The sequence below is a fragment of the Lepidochelys kempii genome, chromosome 1, assembly GCF_965140285.1.
Source record: "Lepidochelys kempii isolate rLepKem1 chromosome 1, rLepKem1.hap1, whole genome shotgun sequence".
In the NCBI taxonomy this organism is placed as follows: domain Eukaryota; kingdom Metazoa; phylum Chordata; order Testudines; family Cheloniidae; genus Lepidochelys; species Lepidochelys kempii.
The window spans coordinates 286,002,093-286,026,115 of NC_136380.1; the positions used below are offsets into that span (position 1 = coordinate 286,002,093).

General features: G+C 40.1%; 2 protein-coding genes across 7 annotated transcripts in view; one reads left to right on the forward strand and one right to left on the reverse strand.

Moving 5' to 3' along the window:
* Nucleotides 1-574: 574 nt before the first annotated feature.
* THAP2 (THAP domain containing 2) lies at nucleotides 575-12,969 on the reverse strand. 2 transcript variants are annotated; one of them, XM_073327777.2, is made up of 5 exons: nucleotides 11,883-12,969; nucleotides 10,096-10,291; nucleotides 4,861-5,610; nucleotides 2,603-2,671; nucleotides 575-1,508 (listed from the first exon to the last, which is right to left on the reverse strand). In XM_073327777.2, exons 1-3 carry the CDS (start codon nucleotides 11,951-11,953, stop codon nucleotides 5,233-5,235), a joined length of 645 nt encoding a protein of 214 aa, XP_073183878.1. In that variant the 5' UTR covers nucleotides 11,954-12,969; the 3' UTR covers nucleotides 575-1,508; nucleotides 2,603-2,671; nucleotides 4,861-5,232. The 2 variants fall into 2 exon arrangements, with proteins under 2 accessions (XP_073183878.1, XP_073183877.1); XM_073327776.2 differs by having other exon boundaries at nucleotides 575-2,671.
* ZFC3H1 (zinc finger C3H1-type containing) overlaps nucleotides 12,257-24,023 on the forward strand; it is a 59,302-nt gene continuing 47,535 nt past the window's right edge. For 4 of the 5 annotated variants that reach the window (XM_073327771.2, XM_073327774.2, XM_073327773.1 and 1 more), the window contains exons 1-2: nucleotides 12,257-12,980; nucleotides 21,099-21,518. In XM_073327771.2, the coding sequence (XP_073183872.1) occupies nucleotides 12,413-12,980; nucleotides 21,099-21,518 (988 nt within the window). In that variant the 5' untranslated portion in view covers nucleotides 12,257-12,412. The remainder of the gene's footprint in view (nucleotides 12,981-21,098; nucleotides 21,519-24,023) is intronic. The other variant, XM_073327772.2, reaches the window with a different exon arrangement.

The following is a 24,023-nucleotide window of genomic DNA, read 5'->3' on the forward strand; positions in this document are numbered from 1 at the left end:
TATCAATCTGGCACTTTTCACAAATAAAGATTTTAATGTAATTCATGAGTTCAGCATGGTTTCAATTTTTATAATTTATTTTTGAATGTTTGTTCCCCTTGTTCATAAAGTATTAAAAATTAAAATACTTCTGTCAAGGTTCCTTCCCCACTCTGAATTCTAGGGTACAGATGTGGGGACCTGCATGAAAACCTCCTAAGCTTACTTTTATCAGCTAAGGTTAAAACTTCCCCAAGGTATAAACTATTTTACCCTTTGCCCTTGGACTTCCACTGCCACCACCAAAAATTTATCCAGGTTTAATTTTATTAGGAAAGAGCCCAGTTGGAAACGTCTTTTCCCCCCAAAAGCCTCCCAACCCTTACATGCCACTTCCTGGGGAAGGTTTGGTAACGTCTTTTCCCCCCAAAAGCCTCCCAACCCTTACATGCCACTTCCTGGGGAAGGTTTGGTAAAAATCCTCACCAATTTGCATAGGTGACCACAGACCCAAACCCTTGGATCTTAAGAACAATAAAAAAAAGCATTCAGTTCTTGGAAAAAAAAAAAAGAATTTTAATAGAAGTAACAATAAAAAGAATCACCTCTGTAAAATCAGGATGGTAAATACCTTACAGGGTAATCAGATTCAAAACATAGATAATCCCTCTAGGCAAAACCTTAAATTACAAAAAGACACACAGACTGGAATATCCATTCTATTCAGCACAGCTTATTTTCTCAGCCATTTAAAGAAGTCATAATCTAACGCATATCTAGCTAGATTACTTACTAAGTTTTAAGACTCCATTCCTGTATTGTCCCCGGCAAAAGCATCAGACAGACAGATTTGTTTTCTCCCTCCCCCCAGCTTTTTAAAGTATCTTGTCTCCTCATTGGTCATTTTGGTCAGGTGCCAGCGAGGTTATCCTGGCTTCTTAACCCTTTATAGGTGAAAGGATTTTTCCTCTGGCCAGGAGGGATTTTAAAGGTGTTTACCCTTCCCTTTATATTATGACAACTTCAAATGTAGCCAGTTGCACAGATGTACAATTTTCCTTCAGTTGATACAATCAATGCTGGAATTTTATACAATTCAGCTTAGCACATAAAAATATTCATATAGCAAACATGAGGATGTGTAAGACAAGCAGTAACTACATTTCTCAGAAGAAAATTTCATACACCAGTTGAAAAGTGACATTTTTATTTGAAACTAGCATAATAGTTATAAAAAACATAAGCACTTTGTCAAAATGATCATACAAGACTTAAGGTTACCTGTTACATAGCATGGTGTTTAATGATTAATTACGCAGTAAGATGGATTTCAAATAAAACCTATACTCTGTTCAAAAACTAATACAAAATAAACATTTGGTTTATAAGTCTACATGACATTTTTGGAAAACAGACTAACAAGTATTGCTTTTGTTATGACATAACCTGCTCCAGAACCCATAAATAAATTGAGGTGAAGACCAAAACCTTCTTTGGTAGAAGTGACTGGAAAAGGAGAAGGTACAGACCTATAATAAAAGGTAAAGGGCTAAATATTAAAAAGGAAATATGAACAAAAGTGTATTGTATTGTGTCCCTTCTTCAAAAGCTCATGCAAAGAGATTGATCTCCAGGGAATACTGCAAAAGAACTTTACAGTTAAGCATCTGGCATGTTAGGACCACAGCCTATCATGCCGACCAATATTAAGTTGCTGTTTCCTTGAGCTCCTTTATCTGTCTGTATCCACCTTTGGCCTCTTGTCTTATAGTTAGATTTAGACTCATTGGGGTGTGAACAGTCTGTGTGCGTGTTTATACAAATACCTAGCACAACATGATCCTGGCCCATGACTGGGGCCCTTGGTATTACCACCAGTTAAGATGTATCTAACGGTAATCTGCCATATATATTATTTCTCTTCACATTTGTCTCCGTTTCTGGTGTGTGGAAGATCTATTACTATTAAATTATCTAATTTGACAAACAAGTCTTGTCTTTATTGGAACTTGACACCCAAACATTATCAAGATTGAGATGTTATTCCACTGTTCACACCACTGATAGAGAGTCCTAATTAAGATCTGTAAAATACTAAATTTGCCATGATTTACGTAATCAGCATTTGAAGTTGTGATTTTAATAAGTTTGTACCACTATTTTAAAGAGTATCAACCTACCTCAAGAAGTAGGTTGAGGCAGGCTTTTTAAAATCAACTATTTTTGTGACTCAGTGTTCAAAGGAAAGAATGAGAGATACTCACCAAGTAGGATTAAAAACAAAACTTTGCTTCTGAGCAGTATAAGCAGTTATGTGCCAAAAAAGAAAAAAAGGGTAAGCACCATTAGCATAGGATATTTTGAAGAGAATAACTAAGTTCCCTTTTCTTCATGTGACAGCTGCCATCTTCTAATTGGTGAAAAAAGGAAAGCGGGCAGAAAACCAAACACACCTCCCTTCCCCCCAGCTAACATGTTCCTCCTTCATAAAAGGCAAGATATAAATTTATTTATATATTGAACTAGCTTAAAATTTGAAAAAAGCTGAAGAGTACAGGTAGGGTATACTGCTTAGCCACTTCTGAAGTCTATTTTTTATATCTTTTACTTGAAAAGCACTTACCTTAATAAAAGGTACAGCAAAATGCCTGTAGTATATACTTGTATGAAACATCTCCGAGATGGACAATACCTAAAAGAAAAAAAGTACAAGAATTCATTATTAAGTACATTTTTAAAGGAAATATTTCTTTTGAAGCTTTATGTACTCTCATCTAAAGATAACTTATGAATGATTAAAAAAATCACTTTAGGAGAAAATGGTGAATATCCCAACAAGCTATACATTTAGTTTTCATGACAAATTTCAAAGGGACATGGCCTCCTTGCAAATCAAGCACCACTGGATCGATCTCTGGGCAAGATGCTTAAGGAGGTCTAGTTATATATTCAGTTGATATCCATCACTGGTAATCTTGTTGCACTATCAAAGTTTTTGATACCCATGTGCTCATCGGCCATGTAATGGAATTCCTTGGTACATGCACTTTGAAATTCATTATTTTTCCGTTCTAATAATACCTCCATACCAAGAAAGCCACTGAAACCAAACCAGTGCTGCTGGAGGGGACTGATGGGTTTGGCTTCAAATATCCTCATTTTGGGTCTTGTCCTGCCACTTCATATAGAGCAGCTGACAAAGACTGACATTTTTCAGTTCTCATAATCTGGTGTTCTTAAGGCTTCCTCAGCACCCACAATTCATTTCTGTATAAGAGAGTTGCTTTAACTGTGGCTATTTAGATCCATAGCTTCCTCACAAGCCTGATGTCATAGCCTTCCCACAGAGGCTGCGGAAGGGCCCAGAATATGGCAGCAACTGCTGATACACAAATGTCCACATATTTCAAGCATCCTCCAGCACAGTCTAGGGGGCTGCCCAAATATTTGACAGATGCCACTTGCTTGATGTCCCATCTGGAAAGGTTAATAGTGAGGTAGCTGGAGCTGGAGGTTGTGGTCAGGGACTTAGTTTTATCCAGATTAATAACCAGATCAATATGTGCTACTATTTGCCCAACCAGCTTAGTTTAGCTTTCCACCAACTCTTAGGTCACACTACAGGAGTCCTTGTACATAACTTTTATAATTGCAATTATCTTATCAAGAAGCCATATGATTTTAATGTTTTGGAGAAAAGCATTATGGAAAGTAACTGAAATGCCTTCGTGAAATTGATGAAAACAGCAACTATCTTTAATCCCCCTTCTCATCCTTCCAGTCTCCCATGCCCAAATAAACTGTTGGAGCATAAATATCTGATCAATGCAACTTCAACCTGTCCTGAAGTCTCACTTCCTCAAAAGCCAGTCTTAATCTGTTGATAATTATGTTCATTTTCCATGATACTGACAATAACCTCTATAATTATTCAGATTGACAGCATCACCTTTCTTCAGGATTGGTACATACTATTGTCTTTACCCAGTCATCCAGTAGCTCCTCCTGCTCCCATACCTTCTTGTATATTTTCTTAATGCTTTGATAGCACTTGTTGCGCTGATTTTTAGTGTCTCAGCTATTACACTGTCTATCGTTGAAGCTTTCCCATTTTTCAACTTTTTCACTGCTCTTTCTGATTCTTCTGCTAATGGTGGTTCAGTGCTGACATCCATTCTGCCTTCCAAGACACCGTTCATCTGGCATGTCTAAAATGCTTGCTTCAGCACTTTGTCAAAAATGCAACTTCCATACTTTCAACATCACTTTGGCATTTGCTGTCAGTTCACAAGTGGCCTCTCTTGCAGTTTGTATTGCTAGCTTAATTGTGTTTCCATACAACTTAACCTTTTTGTATATGTGCATATGTGCAGCACATATATATATGTATATGTGCATATATAGCAAATTTCTGTAACAACCCCTCATGGAAATTGCTCTCTACACTGTCCTGCTGCCAAAATGGCAGACCACAGGTATCCACAGGATACCCAAGCTAAGGTCCTGTAACACTACAATGGCTGTGGTCTCCGACATCACCCTGGGCAGCTGCAATGGCAGCTCCTGGGAAAAGACAGAACTCAGTGGAAAAGTCTCATCTTCTTCGGGAACCTCCAATGAACCAGAACAAAGTAAATGCTGCTCCTTTCTGGGCTTACTAGGCCACTTCTCCCCAGCATGTCCGGCCTCTACCCCATGACTTACTATGGACCCTGGACACACACAGAGGCCTCTGTGGTCTCGAGTGATGGTGCTGAAGGTACTTAACTGTGAATCTCAGGGGTATGAGGGACTGTGGGCCAGTGTCCACTAGTAAAACATTTCTATGTTTGATTGTTAGTAATATAAAGTGGTGATTATTATTCTTAAAGTAAAACTTACCTGAATAGAGCATGTGTTCCATCAAAAACTGGTCCATTTCAATTACTCAGATGTTCTACAAATTAGACCAATCAACCAAAACACAATCCTCAATTATTCAAAAAATGAAAAGACAGTTAATTCACAGTTCTTGCATAAGGCACTCTTATTAACTGATAGTAAGTTTTCAATCACAATCAAAAGACTTGTGAAGTTTTCATTAGTAATAGACGGGTATTTGCAATTAATTAAGCAGGCATAAGAACCAAAGTTGTCCCTCACCACCACAAGAATGTCCTAGAAAAACACATTAATTAGGCTGGATAAATTTTTTGGCATTATGTTCAGTATAAATTTAAATTTTGAAGTCTAGGTTTAAAATCGGCAAAGCTGTTATAGATGGTCTTGCTGTTCCTGTAAAATATTTTTGAAATCTTCCAAGGGAAGGTTTCTTAAGGCACTTGGTAAAATGTGGTCCAACGTAACTCCTGGCAAAATATTATTTGTTTCCAAGTTTTTGATGAGGCAAGTCATTTCTATCCATCTTTGTGTGGCTCTACGTTCTTTCTGAATGCAGTTCTTCATTCTTCTTCTCAAGCTTGCTATCTCCTTTTCTAACTTAATTATCCTTTTCTTGGCTTCCATGGGGCTTCTGAAAGCATAACTGTGTTCAAGTAGTACTTGTCTACAGCTAATGTTTGTTTTGAAGTTAGATACCCCTTCTGGGATATAAGCATCTTTCTTCTTCAGAAGATTTCTTGACATAGGTGTCTGTAAATAAAATGACAGGAAAGGAAATAAAACCTAAATTTATCATGGCATTATGCAAGTTTATAAAATGCCAAACTTCAAATTAATTTAACCTGTAATTACTACATTTCTAGAAATTCAAATACAAGGAGCCTGTACATTTTGTGTAAATATGTATTATTGCATTTGTAATAAACCCCCCATAAATGTTAGAAGGTATCCCACTCCCTAGTCCTTCTAATCTAATAAAGCATGATATTAGGGAAAGACAGATCCCGATCATTTACATAGATCCACAATGTGCAAGATGAGAATAGGAAGAATAGTTCTTTTGGAAATGGATAGAATGGAAAAATTAAGAAAAAAGAATATAAAAGTTATACAATTTTCTCAGTTCCAAAATAGTTTATAGTAGCTTTTTTCTGTGTGAACAAACAACTGATTACAATTAAACCTTTAAATAAATTTAGACTGTGAAAAAACAGTAAGCAAGAGTAACTAGTAATGCATAAATAAATCATACAATAAAGTTTTGATTTCTGAAAAATAAAGTAAGCCTCATTTGACTAGATTTTAAGTTTTATCTGATGATGTCAAGCAGCTATGACTAGGATTTATAAACAAACAAGAGAACAAAACAAGCCAATTGTAACTGCACAATGGTCCCTATTTTTATTCACAGTAATTGACAAACAGGTGCCATTTCTTACAATTTCATTTTTCAGAACAGAACCATACTAAGTCTGCAGTAACTAGGTACATTTAAAACACACAGTATTCTTATTAATTTTGAGCCAGGTGTCCAATTTCATCCATGCTAAGGCATTTTGCTCATGAACCTGAAGATCAGCTGTAATAATTACTGTATCAGGAATGCCTAAACCTTGATAGAAAAAAATATTGCCAGGACTATGAGAAGCAATATTTTTCACACTTCACATATTTTTAGAAGTGTGAACAGGCCTCCATTAGAATTCCTCCTATTATATGTTAATTTTATTAATCAACACTGATTTTTTTAAACCAATTTTGTGATCTTTGCTCATTAGTAAAATAAAGCAGATTTTTGGGACAGTTTAAAGAGACTTTTCTGCATAGTAGCTGTTGGCTGCAGATGTATGCAGATTTGTTGTCATCCCTTAATATGAAAAATATTTCCACGAACACGTGCTGCTGAAATGGTGTTCTTTGCATGAATTTGAATTTGTAGGCAACATCCAGGGAGCAGAACACAGAACAGCTCCTGGCTTCAGTACCTTAAGACCTGTGCTTTCTTGTAGTTTAAACCATTCCATTTGCACTTCATTGAGAATTTCTTCAGTGTCAAAAACAAGAGGGATCTTGCAAAACAGAAAAACGTCCTTTACTTTTATATGCTTCAGCAGCAACCAGTTCTCTTTCAAAGGCACACAGCCAAATGCAGCTAGCTCAGAGGAGCTCTCTTACTGTGCAGCTTCAAATTTAAGTCATAAAATTGAACTGTAATAGCTATTATGAAACAGAGATTAGAGATGTTCATGTTAATTTCCCCTTTTTATGTTTGAATTTCTCAATCAGTTTCTCTCAGAGGGAAAAAAAATACCACCACCAAAATAAAATACTGTATAATACAATAAAAAACTTTTCAATTGCTCCTGTACTTCATCACCTTTCTGTCATCGAATGCATGAGATCACATTTTGTTTTCAAAACTGATGCTAGTGTTAGTTAATTTGCAGAGTAGCAGCTCATTCTAAAACCCAATTACTGATGAATAAACTGTTTCTTTGCTGAATAACACAGCGATAAGTAATTTGAACAGACCATCTCATCATCTGTTTTCATTAGTGCAAACAGCTCAGATACTGAGTGCAGATCAACTGTAATCCCAATCACTTATTGTCATTTCAGCCTCTGCTTCTACATTCCCTCAGCCATGACCACAGCATCTAGTGCCATCTTTAAACTACTAAGAAACAGCAGATGTTCATGGCTTTCAAGCACCATGGGCAAGAAGAAATAGTTGTAGAATGTCAGTGCCAAGGTGGATAAAACAAATTAATTAATGTTTTAAATTAAACACAGGGTTTATTTATTTAAAATTCATTTGAAATTGACAACCTATTTTAAAGCCCTACATGTACTTTAATCTATTAAAATAATTTAAACAAAAAAATTATATTTAGCAATCCATGTTTGCTGCTGAAGTTTTAAATAAAGTCACACCACTTAAATGGTGGAAGTCACTGGCTAAGCACCTGGAACCACTGGTTGTTGAAGTGTTAAAACAACTTCTTATAGAAGTAGCCTCTTTTACAGGTGCAGAGAGAATATTTTCTTCAATTCAGTTTATTAAACTAGTTCAGTTCAATTTCTTGTGCACTCAAAGTTGAGACACTGACTGGGAGTTGAAAAAAGCAGGAAAGCTTGTTTTCCAGTCTATAAATAAATACTAGGAGCATAGGTGCTGACTCCATAGGCCAGAGGTGGGCAAACTACGGCCCGCGGGACTGTCCTTCTCGGCCCCTGAGCCCCTGGCCCAAGAGGCTAGCCCCTGGCCCCTCCCCTGCTGTACCCCCTCAGCACTCTGAGCAGGGGGCAGCACTCTGGGCGGCGGGGCTGTGCACTCATGAAGGGCACTGCGGCAGCGTGTCAGGCTCCGGCACGGCTCCCAGACATGCTACTCTGAGCGGCATGGTAAGGGGGCTGAGGGGTTGGATAAGGGGTAGGGGATCCTGGGGGGCAGTCAGGGAGCAGTTGGAGAGGAGATGGGGTCCCGGGGGGGGGCGCGGTTAGGGGCAGGGGGTCCCGGGATGGGGCAGTTGGGGGACAGGGAACGGGGGAGGTTGGCAGGGCAGAGGTTCTGGGGTGGGCAGTCAGGGGACGGGGACTGTGGGGGTTAGATAGGAGGTGAAGTCCCAGGGGACAATTAGGGGCAGGGGTCCTGGGAGGGGGGAGGTCAGGGGACAAGGAGGGGTTAGATGGGTGGGGGATTCTGAGGGGGGTGGGAAGTGAAAGGGGGTGGGAGCCAGGCTGTCTGGGGCACAGCCTTCCCTACCTGGCCCTCCATACAGTTTCACACCCCAGTGTGGCCCTCGCGCCAAAAAGTTTGCCCACCCCTGCCATAGGCACTCCAGGGCTCAAACACCCACAGAAAAAAAAAAAAAAAAAAAAAGGAAGTGCTCAGCACCTGTTCGGCGCGGGAGGAGGGTGTCGGGGGCAGGAAGTGGCAGAGCAAGGGCAGGGCCTCAGGGAAAGGCGGAGCAGGGGCAGGAGTGGAGCACCCACTGAGAAAAATAAGTCAGCACCTCTGACTGGGAGAGAAAGAGATCCGCTAGACACAGTGACCAGAAACAATCTACATATTACACTTCAGTTGATTAATAAGTCAATTTTAAATACAAAATATTTTCATAAACTTCTTGATACACTTTTTGTCTTATGTATCCAGCACTTTTAAGGTAGTTTTATTTAATAATAAAGGAGCCCTTATAATGCTGTTTTTGCACATTTAATTAGATTTGAATTTCCATCCAAATACAACTTGACAAATTACAAGTAAAAATATTCATCGTCTAGTAAATAAGAAATGCATCATTCACAATTTTCTAACATAAGTAAAACTTCAGAATCCAAATAAATGTAGGTTAAACTATCTTAAACAATGCATATATGTATAGTGTATCCATCTAGTTAGCAAAAAAAAGCACCACCAAATTTAATATAAAGGCTATATTTAGTTGCAAATCAATGTTCTAATCGTCCCCAACCAATGAGAATACGCCTTCCTTTAGAAAAGTACTTAAAAAGCACAAATACAAAACAGATTAAAATTGCTTATTTAAATCAAGGTTTCCTGCTTGCTGATTTAAATCATGATTAGTATAGATGATTTAAATCCATCCACCATGGTCTGTGCTAGTATAAGTTGCAAGTGAGAGTTACAAAACTGCTTGCCTGGTAACAATAGTAAAGCAAGTGATGCCGAAGGAAGGAAGAAAAGAAAAGAACTGGGGCATACTAGCGAACATGCTGAATTGCCAATGGAAGAAACTTCTCTGGAACCACATTTCTTCAAAAGTTTAAATATTTCTATTCTAGTAATTTGGGAACATGTTGTACCACATAGCAATGTTAAATGACAAAAATGAGGGCATCTCTGGGATGAGTTTTAGGCAGCGATGCATTTATAGTTGTCTGTGTTTATAAAAGGGACACAATCTCCATTAAAAAAATAAAAGATTAAAAAAGTAATTTCAGATACTATTCATACTCCTATTTCCCTACCAACACTAGTGATTTTATAATCACATTTTTCCATTTAAAAAATAGCTGATTGGTGTGGATGACATGCTACAGTGTTATGACTGTAAAATAAGGCAAACTGTTGAATTAACTTTTTGTTTGAGTTTATTTTCTTTAAATTTATGTAAAATTTTGTATGGGATGGTCATGTGTGTGAAGTTTTTTTTGTAACTGAAAAAATGCAGAAGACTTCAGAGAGTGACATACATTCCAATAACCTACCCTGAGTTTTAGATGAGCAGGGAAATCAAAAATTGTAGGAACAGCATCCATTCTAAGTCGTCTAGTTTGTCCAGTTAGGTCAAAACAGGAGGATTCAAAATGCTTTGAGCAAAGAAAAGTGTGTTTGCCTGGCACAAAATTATTGCGTTTTACAAGACGTATCCATTCCTTTCTTCTCTTGGGATCCAAGGGAAATCTAAGAGAAAAGACAATAGAAATAATGAGATAATATATCACTAGTATTATTTATACAAGAATTATTTTGGGGCAGTTCTATGGCCTGTGTTATACAAGAAGTCAGAAACAAGATGTAGAGGGTGCAGCCCAGTTGGTACAGTGGAAGTAAGTTGGTGCAGCAACAGCTGGGCCAGGAACCAGAGCCGGAGTCAAAAGAAGGGTTGGGACAAGCCACGAGTACAGCTAGGAGCTAAGGTGAAACATGGGCAGGGCTCGAGCAGCCTGAAGTCTGTAAAGTCGGTCATCACTATCAGGTAGTGGTGTTCCAAGCCATAAATTTATGTTGGGCTGACCATGCTACTGTGTCTCCTGTGAGGCTGGTATATGCCCTGAGAGTCACCAGACCAGCTCCTGGCTTGTGGAACAGCTGAGCTGAGCACAGGAATGACTCACCACTGCATATGGCTTAATGAGGCTCTAGTTCAGGGATGGCTCATTACCTCACCATCAGTCCCTTCTGACCTTGAAATTTATCAAGTCTTTTTTTACTATGATTGCAAATAAACAATAAAGGGTGAAAAAAAAAAACCTTCAGGGGAAAAAAAAACACAAACCAAAATAACTGGGAATTTGGAGTGCTAGTGTAATATAAATATAAAATAATAAAGTGAACAAACCACTAAACTTAATTTAAAGAAACCCATTGCAATTCATCTTTACAAGGAATACAAAACAACAATGTTTTCCACAAGTCTTAGTGTGACTTGACGGGTCTGTGCATAGAAGTTAGCTTCCAAATACTAAGTCCAAAAGACACAAGTGACTGAACTAAGATTTAAATATGACTGATAAAGGAGTTTTTAAAATGGGGTTTGTGCCCCCCTTTTTTTGCTTCAATGTATAAAGTCTAAAAGGTTTAATTGTCAAACGTTTAAATATGTATTTTAGCACAAAAATACCAGGAATAATATCTGACCTTCCCTAGTGTGGCTAAAGGGCTGCTTGGGAGTCTCAGAGGCGCATACTAGAGTTCAGCCCTTATCTGAAGAGGTGAGGTTTTTGGTTCTTTAACAAAGACATTCTTTCTCCCAGCTGTTAATTCGACTTTAGAAGATGTCAAAAGAAACAAATAGCAGCTTTAGACAGGACTGACTAATACTTTCTTCCTTTCTCATATGCTCAACTTTCATTCTTGTTATGGGGCAGATCTGAATTTCAGTGCGAAAAAGCAGCAGGAAAAAGAAAACCTGGTCAAGCTTTTGAGAGCTTCACTTCTTTGAAGGGATCATCTGACGGGCTCAGAACTCCGCAAAGCGCAGGCTAAACTACACCAGCACCACACCGACGGCCCGGAAGGGGCTGACCCGTGTCTACACGGGCGACTGGTATGGGGAGTTCATCAACCGAAGCACACAGCCCGCGTAGCCCGGGGGGCCGCCCCGCGCGGGGCCAGCGCGCAGCAGCGGCGGCGCCGCGTTACAGCCCGCTCTAACGGGAAGGACCGCTGGTTAGAGAGCCGGAGGCAAGAACACAAACCCGGCTTCCCCAGCCACGGGGGCGGAGAGCCGCCCGGAGAGCCCGGCCTAACACTCCCCCCGCCCGGGCGGTACCGGTGGAAGCTGACGTTGACGCTCTTGTTGTAAACGGCGGCGCACCCCGCCGCCGCGCAGCTGGTCGGCATGTCCCCTAACAGGCGGCGCGCTGGGGAGGCTCGCTCTTTCCCTTTATTAAGATGGCGGCGTCCCAGCGACTCCGTCCCGTTCCTTCACCAACATGGCGGGAAACGCCACTGCCCTTGGAGGCCGTTATCCACCCCCGCCCCATTGCAGGACGGCCGGGCTCGCCTCGCTCCCGGCTCTCTCCTCTCCTCTATAACGGACGCTCCCCGTCTGCCAGTCAGAACTACAACTCCCATGATACAGCGCGCAGCCCCTCTCTATGACGCCATCTACTATGGCTTCCTTCCCCTCCAGAGGGGGGGGGATGAGAGAGGGGAATTCTCGCGAGAATAGAAGCTGGCGGGGGGCATCCTGAAGACAGACGTGGTGGGGAACTTTTGGGGCTGGGCTACTCCGGAATCGAAAGCGCTTGTGCCGCTGCGAACCGCTCCCCGCTTCCCCTGAGCGCCTGGACCGGGCCCATGGCGGCGGCCACAGCCCCTGCCGAGGCGGCGCCGCTGGAGCCTCGCGGCCTGTCCCCGAAGGAGGAGGGGGAGCTGGAGGACGGCGAGATCAGCGACGATGACAATAACGGCTCCGAGCCCGCCAGCGGCCTCATCAGCACCAGGCCCTACTCGAGGCGCAGGCCGCCTCCCAGCCTCCGCGGCGGCGCCTCCCTCTCCTCCTCCTCCTCGCGCCGCTTCCCCCGCTCGCGGCACCAGCCGCCCCCGGAGCTCGGCCACCTGCACAGCCACGGCGGCTACCGGCCCAAGGAGTCGTTCCGCTCTCACCCGCCGCCACTGCCTTCGTCGCGGATGCCTCCGGGCTCCCACTCCGACTCTGGCCCCAGGCTCTCGTTCTGGGAACGCAGCCACAACGCGCTGGATCGGTTCCGCTTCCGAGGCAGGCCTTACCGCGGCGGGGGCCGCTGGGGCAGAAGCCGGGGTGGGGGAGATCGGGGAAGCAACCCCCCCGGAAGGCCGCCGGGGGGCGGGGGAGGACCCGGATTCAGCTGCGGCCAGAACTGGAGAGAGTCCTCCCCTCGGAAGTGTATCCTTGTGCGGGACAACGGCGGGGGAGGGGGGGAGAAGGGGCCACTTCCCACTGCTCGGGACGGGCCTGGCTGTGTCCCTTGTTTCCCTACGGCGCTGGGTGACTGGGACCCGGCTGTGGGGAAGGAGAAAGGGCCTGAGTGGCGAGCCAAACTTAAAGGCCTCTCATAAGTACCTCGAACAGCACAACGCCCTGAGCACGCTCTAGTTCATATCTAGGGGCTGTGCCTCAGGGTCGCATTCCCCAGGGTGCATGAAGAGGGGTTGGTGTGAAGCTGGGTCACTGATCCGGATAGGCTCTGTTAGGAGCAAAGCCTGAAGGCTGATGCAAAGCTCAGTGGGCTAGGTTCCATGTGGCCTTGTCTTCCCCAGCCTGACAGGAGACCTGCGGAGCAGGTCAGCCCCAGGGAAGGGAGCCTTAACCTAAATACTTAGACTAATTATCTGAGCAGTAAAATTCTGAAGTTGCTAATTTTGCCTCTTGGGCAGTGATGAATTCAGTACATCTCCCAGTCTGCTTTTAGCATTGTCAACTGTAGTGCAGACTTGTGACTTCTAATCTTGGTTGTTGCTATGCTTTGCTTTAATTCTACTTTCACGGGGAGATGAATGCAAAACGCATATATCAAGCCCAATGTTGTCTGATATGGTCATTTGTAGCAGAGTCCTGTTTGCTCTAGAACAGTTGGCTGGTCGGTCTGGACGGTGCCTTAATGGTTCTTCCTATGGCAGGTGAAGTGGCAAAACCAGTGAGGAAACTTCTCTCACTTTAAGTTGGGTAGGTCTTTGTCCTGGTCTACAGCAGGAAAACCATGCATTGGTGGAGGGTCAGGAATGGGTGCACTGAACTGGTGTGCAACGTAGCTTAAGTGTAGATAGTGATAAATTGCATCAAGTTTGCTTTCAGAAACTAGTTAAAACCTGTTCTCCTTTGCTGTAGTGTTGAAAGCAGTTTGTCATTGTCTACACTTTTAATTAAGTTATGTACATCACTCACTCAGCTGTATCAGTTACTCACAGTGGTTATCAGCAATGGATATTTTTCTTAGTGAAGCCAAGACTTGGGGGGGGGGGGGGGGGGCTTGAGATCTGTTTAAAAGATCAGAAAGAGAAATCCCTGTTATTTCAAGTCCAGTTAATATTTGAAGATTGTTAGCCTTAACATAAGACTACATTTGGAGTGAGGGGAGTAAGTGTTGTAAGAGCAGCCTTAGTTAACTGTTTAACTTCATATGTTACCATCAGAACGTTACTTGAATCTTATCAGTATTTGTGTAGTGCTTTTCATCCAAGAATGTCTCTCTTAAGATGGGAAAATAGAGAAAATGTGACTTGAGCCCAAGGTCATGTAGTGAGTCTCTGGTAAAGCTAGAAATAGAACCTTAGGCTATGTCTACACTAGAGATCTTACAGCGGCACAGCTATCCTGATGCATCTGCGCCACTGTAAGATCTCTTGTGTAGCCACTTTGTGCCGACAGCATAATTAAACTACCTCCAATGAGTGGCAGTAGCTATGTCGGCAGGAGAAGTTCTCCCGTCGTCATAGTGCTGTGCACACTACCGCTTATGCCAGTGAAACTTATGTCTCTCAGGGGAGTGTTTTTTTTCACACCCCTGAGCAACATAAGTTTTGCTGACATAAGTGGTAATGCAGACATGGCCTAAATCTCTTCGTTCTCAGTGTTGCTCTAAATACTAGAAAATGACTCTGCCAATAATTATTGTTTTGCGTGAGTAGTACTGTAATGATTGTTCTAGATGAGCCTTGCAAAAGTTATTAGCGCCAGCATAAAATTTACTTTTACACTCTTTATGATGAAGAAACTAATGATATTTTATTTTTTTAAAAGAGATAACAATTGAGAAAACCCTAGCCCTGCTTTACTGGGTTTTAGACATAATTTATTGGTAAACATTACACAGGAGGAGCTAATGTCACTGCTGCTTAATGAACTGAGATTTTGAAATATCATTCATACTCTAAAGTAGACATAAGATTTCAAAATGAAATGCTTAATCATTTTCTGTGCTTACCACAACTTTTGTCACATGCCACAGTTGATATTACAACTCTCTAAAATAGTGCAGCTACCTGTACTCCTGTTGGTATTAATGGAGTGAGGACTTCTGGATGCATGCCTTCTGCAGCAGCCTTCACTTTCCTATTAAGAGAATTATGTGATTGTCTACACTGCAAGTGGACAGATGTGTTAGTGGGGCTCTTATTAGCATGCAAAAAATAGCTGTGTGGATGTTGCAGCCCTGGGCCAGCCACCTAAGCTCAGACCCAGACCTGAGCCTCCGCCCATGCCACAATGTCCACAAGCTATTTTTAGTATGCTAGTGTGAGTCTGTCTACATGGTCTGGGAGGTTTGCTCCCAGCTTTAGGGTAGATATACCCATATGGGCTTTGGAGCCCCCTTTGGAATTTCCAGTGGCAAGTAGCCCTTTGAGAAGTCTTTGATATGTGCCATCTCTGACAGGGAGAAGTGGTATTCCCCACCTATGGAACCAGGGCTTTGTGCATACATGGCTCCAGCAAACCCCCCCCCCTTTTTTTTCTTTTTTTTTTTTTTGAACAGCACCAGGAAATATTTCTTAACGTCTCAGGGGCCTCAGTGATGTCAGTAGTCTGGATTCTGAACTCTTTTGTTGAGTATGGAGATTAATTTTTGGGTATGGAAGAAATCCCCATCTGAGTTACAGGTAACCTTTAGAAGGGAATACATGTGGGAGTCTAAATTCCTGTTACAGATAAGTACTTCAATTTTGTTTTCAGTACTGCTCCCTTTTTTCTTGGGCTTTAACTTTTAGTTCAGTTGGTAAACTTTGTAACTGATGTTCAGTCACAGTGTTCTTTATTAATTCCTTACATCTTTAACCAAGTCTTGGTTTAGTCCTAAGGGGAACACAGGATCTGGTTTAAGAATGAATATAGCCAAACCACTTAGTAATCGTGACCGTAATGTGATTAAATTTAACATACTTTTAAGGGTAAAAATGCCAAAGAGACCCACCACACTAGCATTTAACTTCAAAAGGGGAACTACACAAAAATGAGGAGGCTAGCTAAACGGAAATTTAAAATGAATAGTCTCAAGGGTGAAATGCCTGTAGACTGCATGGAGACTATTTAAAAAGACTATAATAGAGGCTCAAACTAATTGTAAGAGAATCCAAAAAAAAAAAAAAAATGCCCCCATAGCTAAATAGCAGAGTAAAAGAGGTGATTAGAGTAAAAAACGTATCCTTTAAAAGATGGGAGTCAGATCCTAGTGAGGAAACTAGAAAGGAGTATTAACTCTGTTAAGTCAAGTGCAAAGGTATAATAAGGTTAGGCTAAGAAAGAATTACATGAGCAACTAGTTTTTGTCATTAGCTAACAGCAATTTTTTTTTTAAGTACCTCAAGCAGGAAGCTTGCCAAACCATCACTGGGACTGCTGGCCAATCCGGTGCTAAAGGAGCACTCGAAGACAAGGCCATTGTGGAGAAGCTGAATGAAGTCTTTGGATCAGTCTTGACTGTAGAGAATGTGGGGAGATCCCCACACCTGAGCCATTCTTTTTAGATGACAAATGTGAGGAATTGTCTCAGATTGAGTCATCAGTAGAGGAAGTTTGCGAACAAACTCATAAAGAATAATAAGTCACCAGGACTCAAATGGTATTCACCCAAGAGCGCAGAAGAAACTCAAATCTGAAATTGCACAAGTATTAACTGGTATGTAAACTATCATGTAAATCAGCCTCTGTACACACACACAGATGACTGGAGAATAGCTAATGTAATGCTGATTTTAAAAAAGGCTTCAGAGGTGATCTTGATAATTACAGCCTGGTAAGCCTAACTTTAGTACCAGGCAAATTTGGTTGAAGCTATAGTAAAGAACAGAATTGTCAGGTGCATAGATAAACACAATATGTTGGGGAAAGAATTAAAGCGGCTTTTGTAAAGAGAAATCATGCCTCCCCAAATCTATTAGAATTCTTGGAGGATGTTGGCAAGCATGTGGATGTAGTGTATTTGGACTTTCAGAAAGCCTTTTGCAAGGTCCGACAGCAAAAGCTCTTAAGCAAAATAAGCAGTCATGGGATAAGAGGAAAGGTCCTCTCATGGATCAGTAATTGGTTAAAAGGAAAGAAACAAAGGGTAGGAATAAATGGCCAGTTTTCACCATGGAGAGAGGTGAACAGCGGGGTACCCCAAAGATCTGTGCTGGGACCAGTGCTTTTGAACATATTCATAAATGATCTGGAAAAGGAGATAAACAATGGGGTGGTAAAGTTTGCATATGATACAACATTACTCAAGATGTTTAAGTCCAAAGCAGAGATACAGAGGGAACTTATAAGGTGGGTGACTGGGCAACAAAATGGCAGATAAGATTCAATGTTGATAAGTGCAAATTAAGCACGTTGGAAAAAATAATCCCAACTGCACATACAAAATGATGGGGTCTAAATTAGCTGTTACCATTCAAGAAAGAGATGTTGGAATCACTGTAGATAGTTCTCTGAAAAGATCCACTCAATGTGCAGCAGTAGTTAAAGCTAACAATATTAGGAACAGGTAGGAAAGGGACAGAAATTAAGACAGAAAATAATGCCACTTTATAAATCCATGCTACACCCACATCTTGAATACTGTGTGCAGTTCTGTCACCCTATCTCAACAAAGATATGTTAAATTGGAACTGATGCAGAGAAGGGCAACAAAAATGATCAGGAGTGTGGAACAACTACCAAAGAAGAGATTAAAAAGACTGGAACTGTTCATCTTAGAAAAGAGACTTCTTAAGGGGGGATACGATAGACGTCTAAAAAACCATGAATGGTATAGAGAAGTGTTCTTTACCCCTTCACATAACATATGGACTTGGGGTCACCCAATGAAATTAATAGACAGCAGGTCTAAAACAAAATAAAGTACTCAATTTAACACACTGTCTACCTGTGGAACTCAGTGCCATGTGATGATGTGAAGGCCAAAAGTATAACTGGTTTCAAAAATCAGATAAATTCAAGGAAGATAAGCCCATCAGTGGGTATTAGCCAAGGTGGTCAGGGTCAGAATCCCATGCTCTTGGTGTCCCTAAATCTCCAACTGCTAGAAGCTGGGACTGGACGATGGAGTGTATCAGTCAAGATTGCCCTGTTCTGTTCATTCCCTCTGAAGCATCTGGTTCTGGCCACTGTCAGAAGACAGGATATTGGGCTAGGTGGACCATTGGTCCTACACAGTATGATCGTTCTTATATTTTGTTCAGGTTTTTTTGCTGAAATTTCAAATCTGTAGATTAGATGGATTTGAGTCTGCAGTGTGGAACCCCAAAATGTGGATTTATTTGGGGAGATAAGTTCTAAACTGTTTCTGTTGTTTGTTTTTCATCAGTCTTTAGTAGCTGAGTTGAAGGTTTCTTTAACCTGCCTGGCTCTTTGGTTCAATTTTGCAGAATGTTTTGAAGGATAACAGCTGTAGCCTGTTTGTTTTATTTTTTTATCTTCATGTATTCATATCTGTGTTGCCTGTCCTTAACCTAGTCCTAGATGATATTTGTGTAAACGTTTTAAATTGTATTTTTAAGAATTCCTCATCACTTCCACTCTTGAGACACATTAGGATATTTCCCCTACCATTTTTTACATACTCTTTTAAAAAAACAAACAAAAAAACCCCACCCTTCTCTAATTCTCATAGTGTTCCTCACCTTTAGGCCATCCCACATGAGAGAAGAGAAATAGATACAGAATAGTTCTAAGTAGATTAAATTAAGCAGTCTTTACAAAAAATACATAAAGATACTTTTAAAAAATTCCAAAATTTAGGATTGTCTGCTAATGCTCCCCCCCCCTCCCCCCAAATTGCCTGTGTAAGGGGCATTTTTACTTTTACTTTAGCAATGTTTATCAATTTGCAAATATCCCACTTATGGTGGTTTGGGATTATCCATTCCAGAATTCCGAAATAGTTTGATTTCTTATTAATATATATTTACAGGGCTTCTTCAAATTATAATGGGCACTTTTGTATATACTATCTTAGTTGTTTTGTTTTGTACATCGTTTATCCTAGTCGATCATTATGCTGAGGCTCGACATGTTATGGCAATAGCAAATGTTTTGCTAGAATAACCTAAGCAGTTTTGGAGGATGTTTTTCAAAGATATTCAGACCTCTCTGAGATGAACATATTGATATGTCCAGGTCACTCGTGCCCCCATGGTCATGAGGGTGGCTTCGCTTTGAAATGCTGTGCAGATAATTATGGTTCTATATCCGAGTACTCAGCATGTTTAAATTAACAGATTACAGAAATTTCATTGTGCTTTAATTTTAGCTGTATTGTTAGTACACAACAGCCTTAGTGGAAAAGTATTTTGAATTATCATAATGTTCACCTGTTGCACAAGGAGCAAGACTGACTCATCAGGTTAAAACAATTTTTTTGCTGTATAAATATAACTTTTGGAGAATTAAGGTGTTTCGGCTAATTAAAGCAGAGTCCTACAGAAGAGTTATTAAGTAGCTATGTTAGCATTCTAAAGTTTAGACTAGGGTAAAAGAAGTTCTAATGTAGATGTTTAAGTAAACTCAAAATGCCAGAGGGTCTTTTGCTATTAGTTTTTGGTTCACATTGAACTGTGCCAAATAGGTTGGTTTAAATTTACAAGAACGCGTGTTTATTTGGATAAGAAACTATGAAAGGCACTTAGTTTGGCTATAACATGTCCAAATAGAAGTAATCTTTGGGTCCTGGTTTCATGTAAACAATAAAGCACAGGAAATACCTTGAGTGCCTTCAGCAGTCTGTAAATGCACCAATAGCGTGTAATACATATTGGTGTAACAATGTATTACAAGGCTGTTTAGATCATTAGTATTAGTAGCAATAATAATATAATCTGGTTCTCTGTCAGATTTCAAAGAGCTTTTCAAAGGAGGCAAGTACTTTGATTTCTTAATAAATATATTTACAGGGCTTCTTCAAATCATAATAGGCACTTCTAGTATATACAATCTTAATTTGTTAGTAATGATTAATAACAATCTTCCATGTGTCACTATGGAAGGAAATACAGTCTTTAATAAGATAATTCTGCATTCTCCTTGTGGAATTGTTTGTGTACTTAAGGCCTGATCCATGAAACTCCGTATGAAAGTCAGCAGGAGTCTTTCCATTATCTGCTCTGGGCTGTGGGTCAAGCTCCTGTTGCCAAGCCAAAACCCAATAGAAAAGCGGTGTCCATTGGGAATGCATGCACAACACCTTGTAAACCAAAAGGTTTGGTCCTGAGCAGTGGCTGCAAAACGAACTAGTATATTCCTGACTGTTCTGATGATAAGTCCTGGAGCCCTTGGCTCCTTGTGGTTTACTTTTCTTGGTTGTTGGTGGTAATTATCTGTGGCTTTAGCTCAGATGTTGGAACACGGTTGCTACAGATTTTAACTGCGCTGTTGCTTGGTCTCAGCGTTTTATGGATGGTTAAACTGTGTCAGAATGAAGTTTCAGTAACTTATTCAAGACCACACAGAGGGAGTCAGTGGCTGAGTCATACTTCTGTCAGAGAAGTCTGAGGCTCACTAATTTGCTTTGAGCAAGTCTAACCACCAGGTGAGCTCCTCCCTATCAGTCTCCACCATTGCAGTTCCAGTGAGTCAGAGGTTGTGGGTGGAGAGAGAGAAAACTTGCTGGGCAATTCCTTGAGCTATAAGAGTTACAGAAGTCTTAAAAAATGAATAAAAAAAGATGGTATTTTTCTACATTTGAGAACAGTTGTAAAGTATCCTATAAAAGAAATGTGAATTAATGAAATTGAGCAAGAAGATGCTACTTGACAGTGGGTAAGTGTGATCAGTATGTTAAACTTTATATTCCGTTCTTAAGACTAACGTATAAAATATGCATATTGTTATGTGTTTGACAAATTAAGTTCTGTTTCTGAAAATGGGGAGGAGAGTTCAATATGAAGTTCTAATACTAAATTACTCCAGTGGGAGAACACATTTTAATTTGTTACATATTGTTGCTTAATCTTCATTCATTGTATCTTAATCTCTACGATATTAAGGGCAGAAATTGATGAAATTTAGTTTTCTTAACAAATAATTCAGCCAAAACTTTTGGAAGATCTCCATCTAGAAAACAGAACTACCCATCTAAAAATGAAAACTGTATGGAAGAAAGCTTTGAGGATCTTCTTCTGAAATACAAGCAGATTCAGCTTGAGCTTGAATATATTAATAAAGATGAAAAACTGGCTCTGAATAGCAGAGAAGAAACTGTGCACCAAGATGATGCTAAAACAGCAAACGCTGAGGACCAAATCGCTGTAGAAAATGTCAGTATTACAAAAGAAACTATAAAAGAAGTGTCTCCTGAGGAGAAAAATCAGGTTATAGCCTTTCAGGCATTTGAACTGAAACCTCTCAGGCAAAAACTGTCTACGTCGGCTGAGAGGAACAGATTGAAAAAAACTAAAGATGGAACAAAACAGCTGTCACAAAAATCTGAACTCTCAGAATCCAGTCAAGGTAACTATCGAACGTTCCTGTCTGCATTAACCTGTTACAGCAAGAATCTTTGTGATTCTACTAGGTATTTGGGAAAGTTGTGCTTCTTTGAAGCTTGATATTGTTAAAAGAAAGTGGTTTTACATCAAATAACTTATTTTAAATTTGGAACTTGTCCTGAAGTATAACATCTTCAACATTTAAAGATTTAATTAAAGATTGATCCAAAATATAAAATAAATTATTATAAATATTTTCACAAAATTTTCTAACTTAAATGTAAATAACTTGTTTGGAGAGAGAGAGTAGGGCAGGAGAACAACATTAGAATATTTCCCTTCTGTTATATTTAGGTTTTCAACACTGTATATTAGTGCATGAGAATCAGAAAGTGAAATTGATGAATCACTAGTTGTCTAATCAGCCTTCTTCCCTTATCCGCATTAACTAACTATAAAAAGGAAACATACAGCACATATTTAAAATAAATTGTTGTTAAAATCTAAACAATTTCCGTTTTAATAACCTAAAGAAACACTTTTAAAAAAATACATAGTTTTATTACTATGGTAATATCACCTGAAGGCCAAGCATGGATGTCATACTTGGTGGCTCCTGACTGTGGTATCCTATTTGAAGGGCTCTGAGTGATCATATTATGCTATTTAGTGCTGGTGTTTTTAACTGCAAAATGGTAATTTAATTTTGATAAGCCAGAATTGATTACTGTTCTAACATGTGCTGTCTTTATTTAAAAAAATAATAATTTGAAAACGAGAGCTGTGGCAGCCTTAAATTTCACAGGGAGCATTGCTGTTAACAGTGTAAAAGAGTAGGTGGAATAACTAGTGCTAAGAGCTGACTTACTGCTTTTGAAATGTAGTTTGTTTTCTTGAGATTTTTTTAAAAAACTAAATTAACAGCCTGAGGCATCCTGCTCGTAACTGGAATCTTGGGCTTTCGTTTAATCATCTCTTATATTTTCGATCTCTTTTCCTTACTGGCTTCCTTCTTGTGAGACTAGAATGTGCAATGGCAAAAGTTTCTCTGTTAAAGCTGAAAGGGGAGGATTGAAATTTAGTGACAATCGTATACTCTAGTGTGAGAGTTTTTCTCTCAAGTGTTTCTTGTAGTGTAATAAATGTTCCTACCCAGAAGAACTTAAGTTGTAATATAAGACAAAACACACTGTAAGAGTTCAGGTAAGGAAAAGAAATGGAGAAATCATTGTGGGAAAGAGGTAGGGAAGATTTATGTAAGAAGTGGGTTTGAAAGGGGGCCAGATAGAAGCATGATGAACAGAAGTGGGAGGATATTCTAAACTGTAGACACAGCACAGAAGAAAGCATGAATCTGAGATGATACAAAGCATCAGAGCATGAGAAATATAAGACAAAAGCATTGAGAGTCAAGATGATTAGCTTGAGCATGATCCAGCAGGAGATAGGAAGCCAGTAAAGGAAGGGAATGAGAGAATAGTGGTTAAGGAAAATGGTTTTACCTGTGGTACTTTAGATAAACTGGACAGGGGATGGTGAAAAGTAGGGAGACCCAAAAGATTATTACACTAATCAAGGTAAAATGATAAAGGTGTAGACGTGGCTTTATTACCAGGCTTAGAGGAGCAGTCATATCTTCCTGACAGAGCAAGAACCAATATAATATAGGATAAGTAAATATGTAGAAAAAGGAGTAAAACTGACACCTATGAGTCTGGGGAATAAAAAGGAGCTATTTAAAAACAACCCGACCCCCAAATCCATAAAAATAAGAAATTAAACACAAGAAGAATTAACTCTGTATTGCAGGACATAGGACTGAAAGGGATCTCTTGCTTTGAGTCCAGTCCTCTGGTCACAGACAACTCCATATATCATTCGTTCATAAACTTATCAGGCTCCAGCTTAAAACTAAGCAGGTTGTTTGTCCCCACTATTCCTATTGGAAGGTTGTTCCAGAACCTCACTCCTCTGATGGTTAGAAGTGTTCTAATTTCCAGCCTAAATTTATTCATGGCCAGTTTATATCCATTTGTTCTTGTGCCAACTTGTCCTTGAGCTGAAATAGCTCTTCTTCCTCCCTCGTGTTTACCCCTCCGGTGTATTTATGGAGAGGAATCATATCCCCTCAGCCTTTTTTTTTTTTTTTTTTTTTTTTCTCTTTTTGCTATTGGACCATATGCTAGTGGGAAAATTAATGCTGTATTCCTTGGATGCACAATTTATTTTTAATTCATATATAGTACCTAGCCTGGTAGGAGCTAAACCCATTACATAAAAAATACTAAAAGCAAACAAGTTACATAAGCCACTAACAAATTATACTTGCATGACCAGTACCACGAGTATCTCCAGTGTGCCTTAGAAGATCAAATGATAATATACAACCCAAATTAACAATTGCAATGCATAGTAATCAACCAGAAACAAAACAGAATAAATGGGCTTTGCATGATGCCCTGAGACTTATCAGAACTTGGATTTTCGTGAGTGCTCAAGGGAATGCATAGTAAAAGCAGAGCATTCA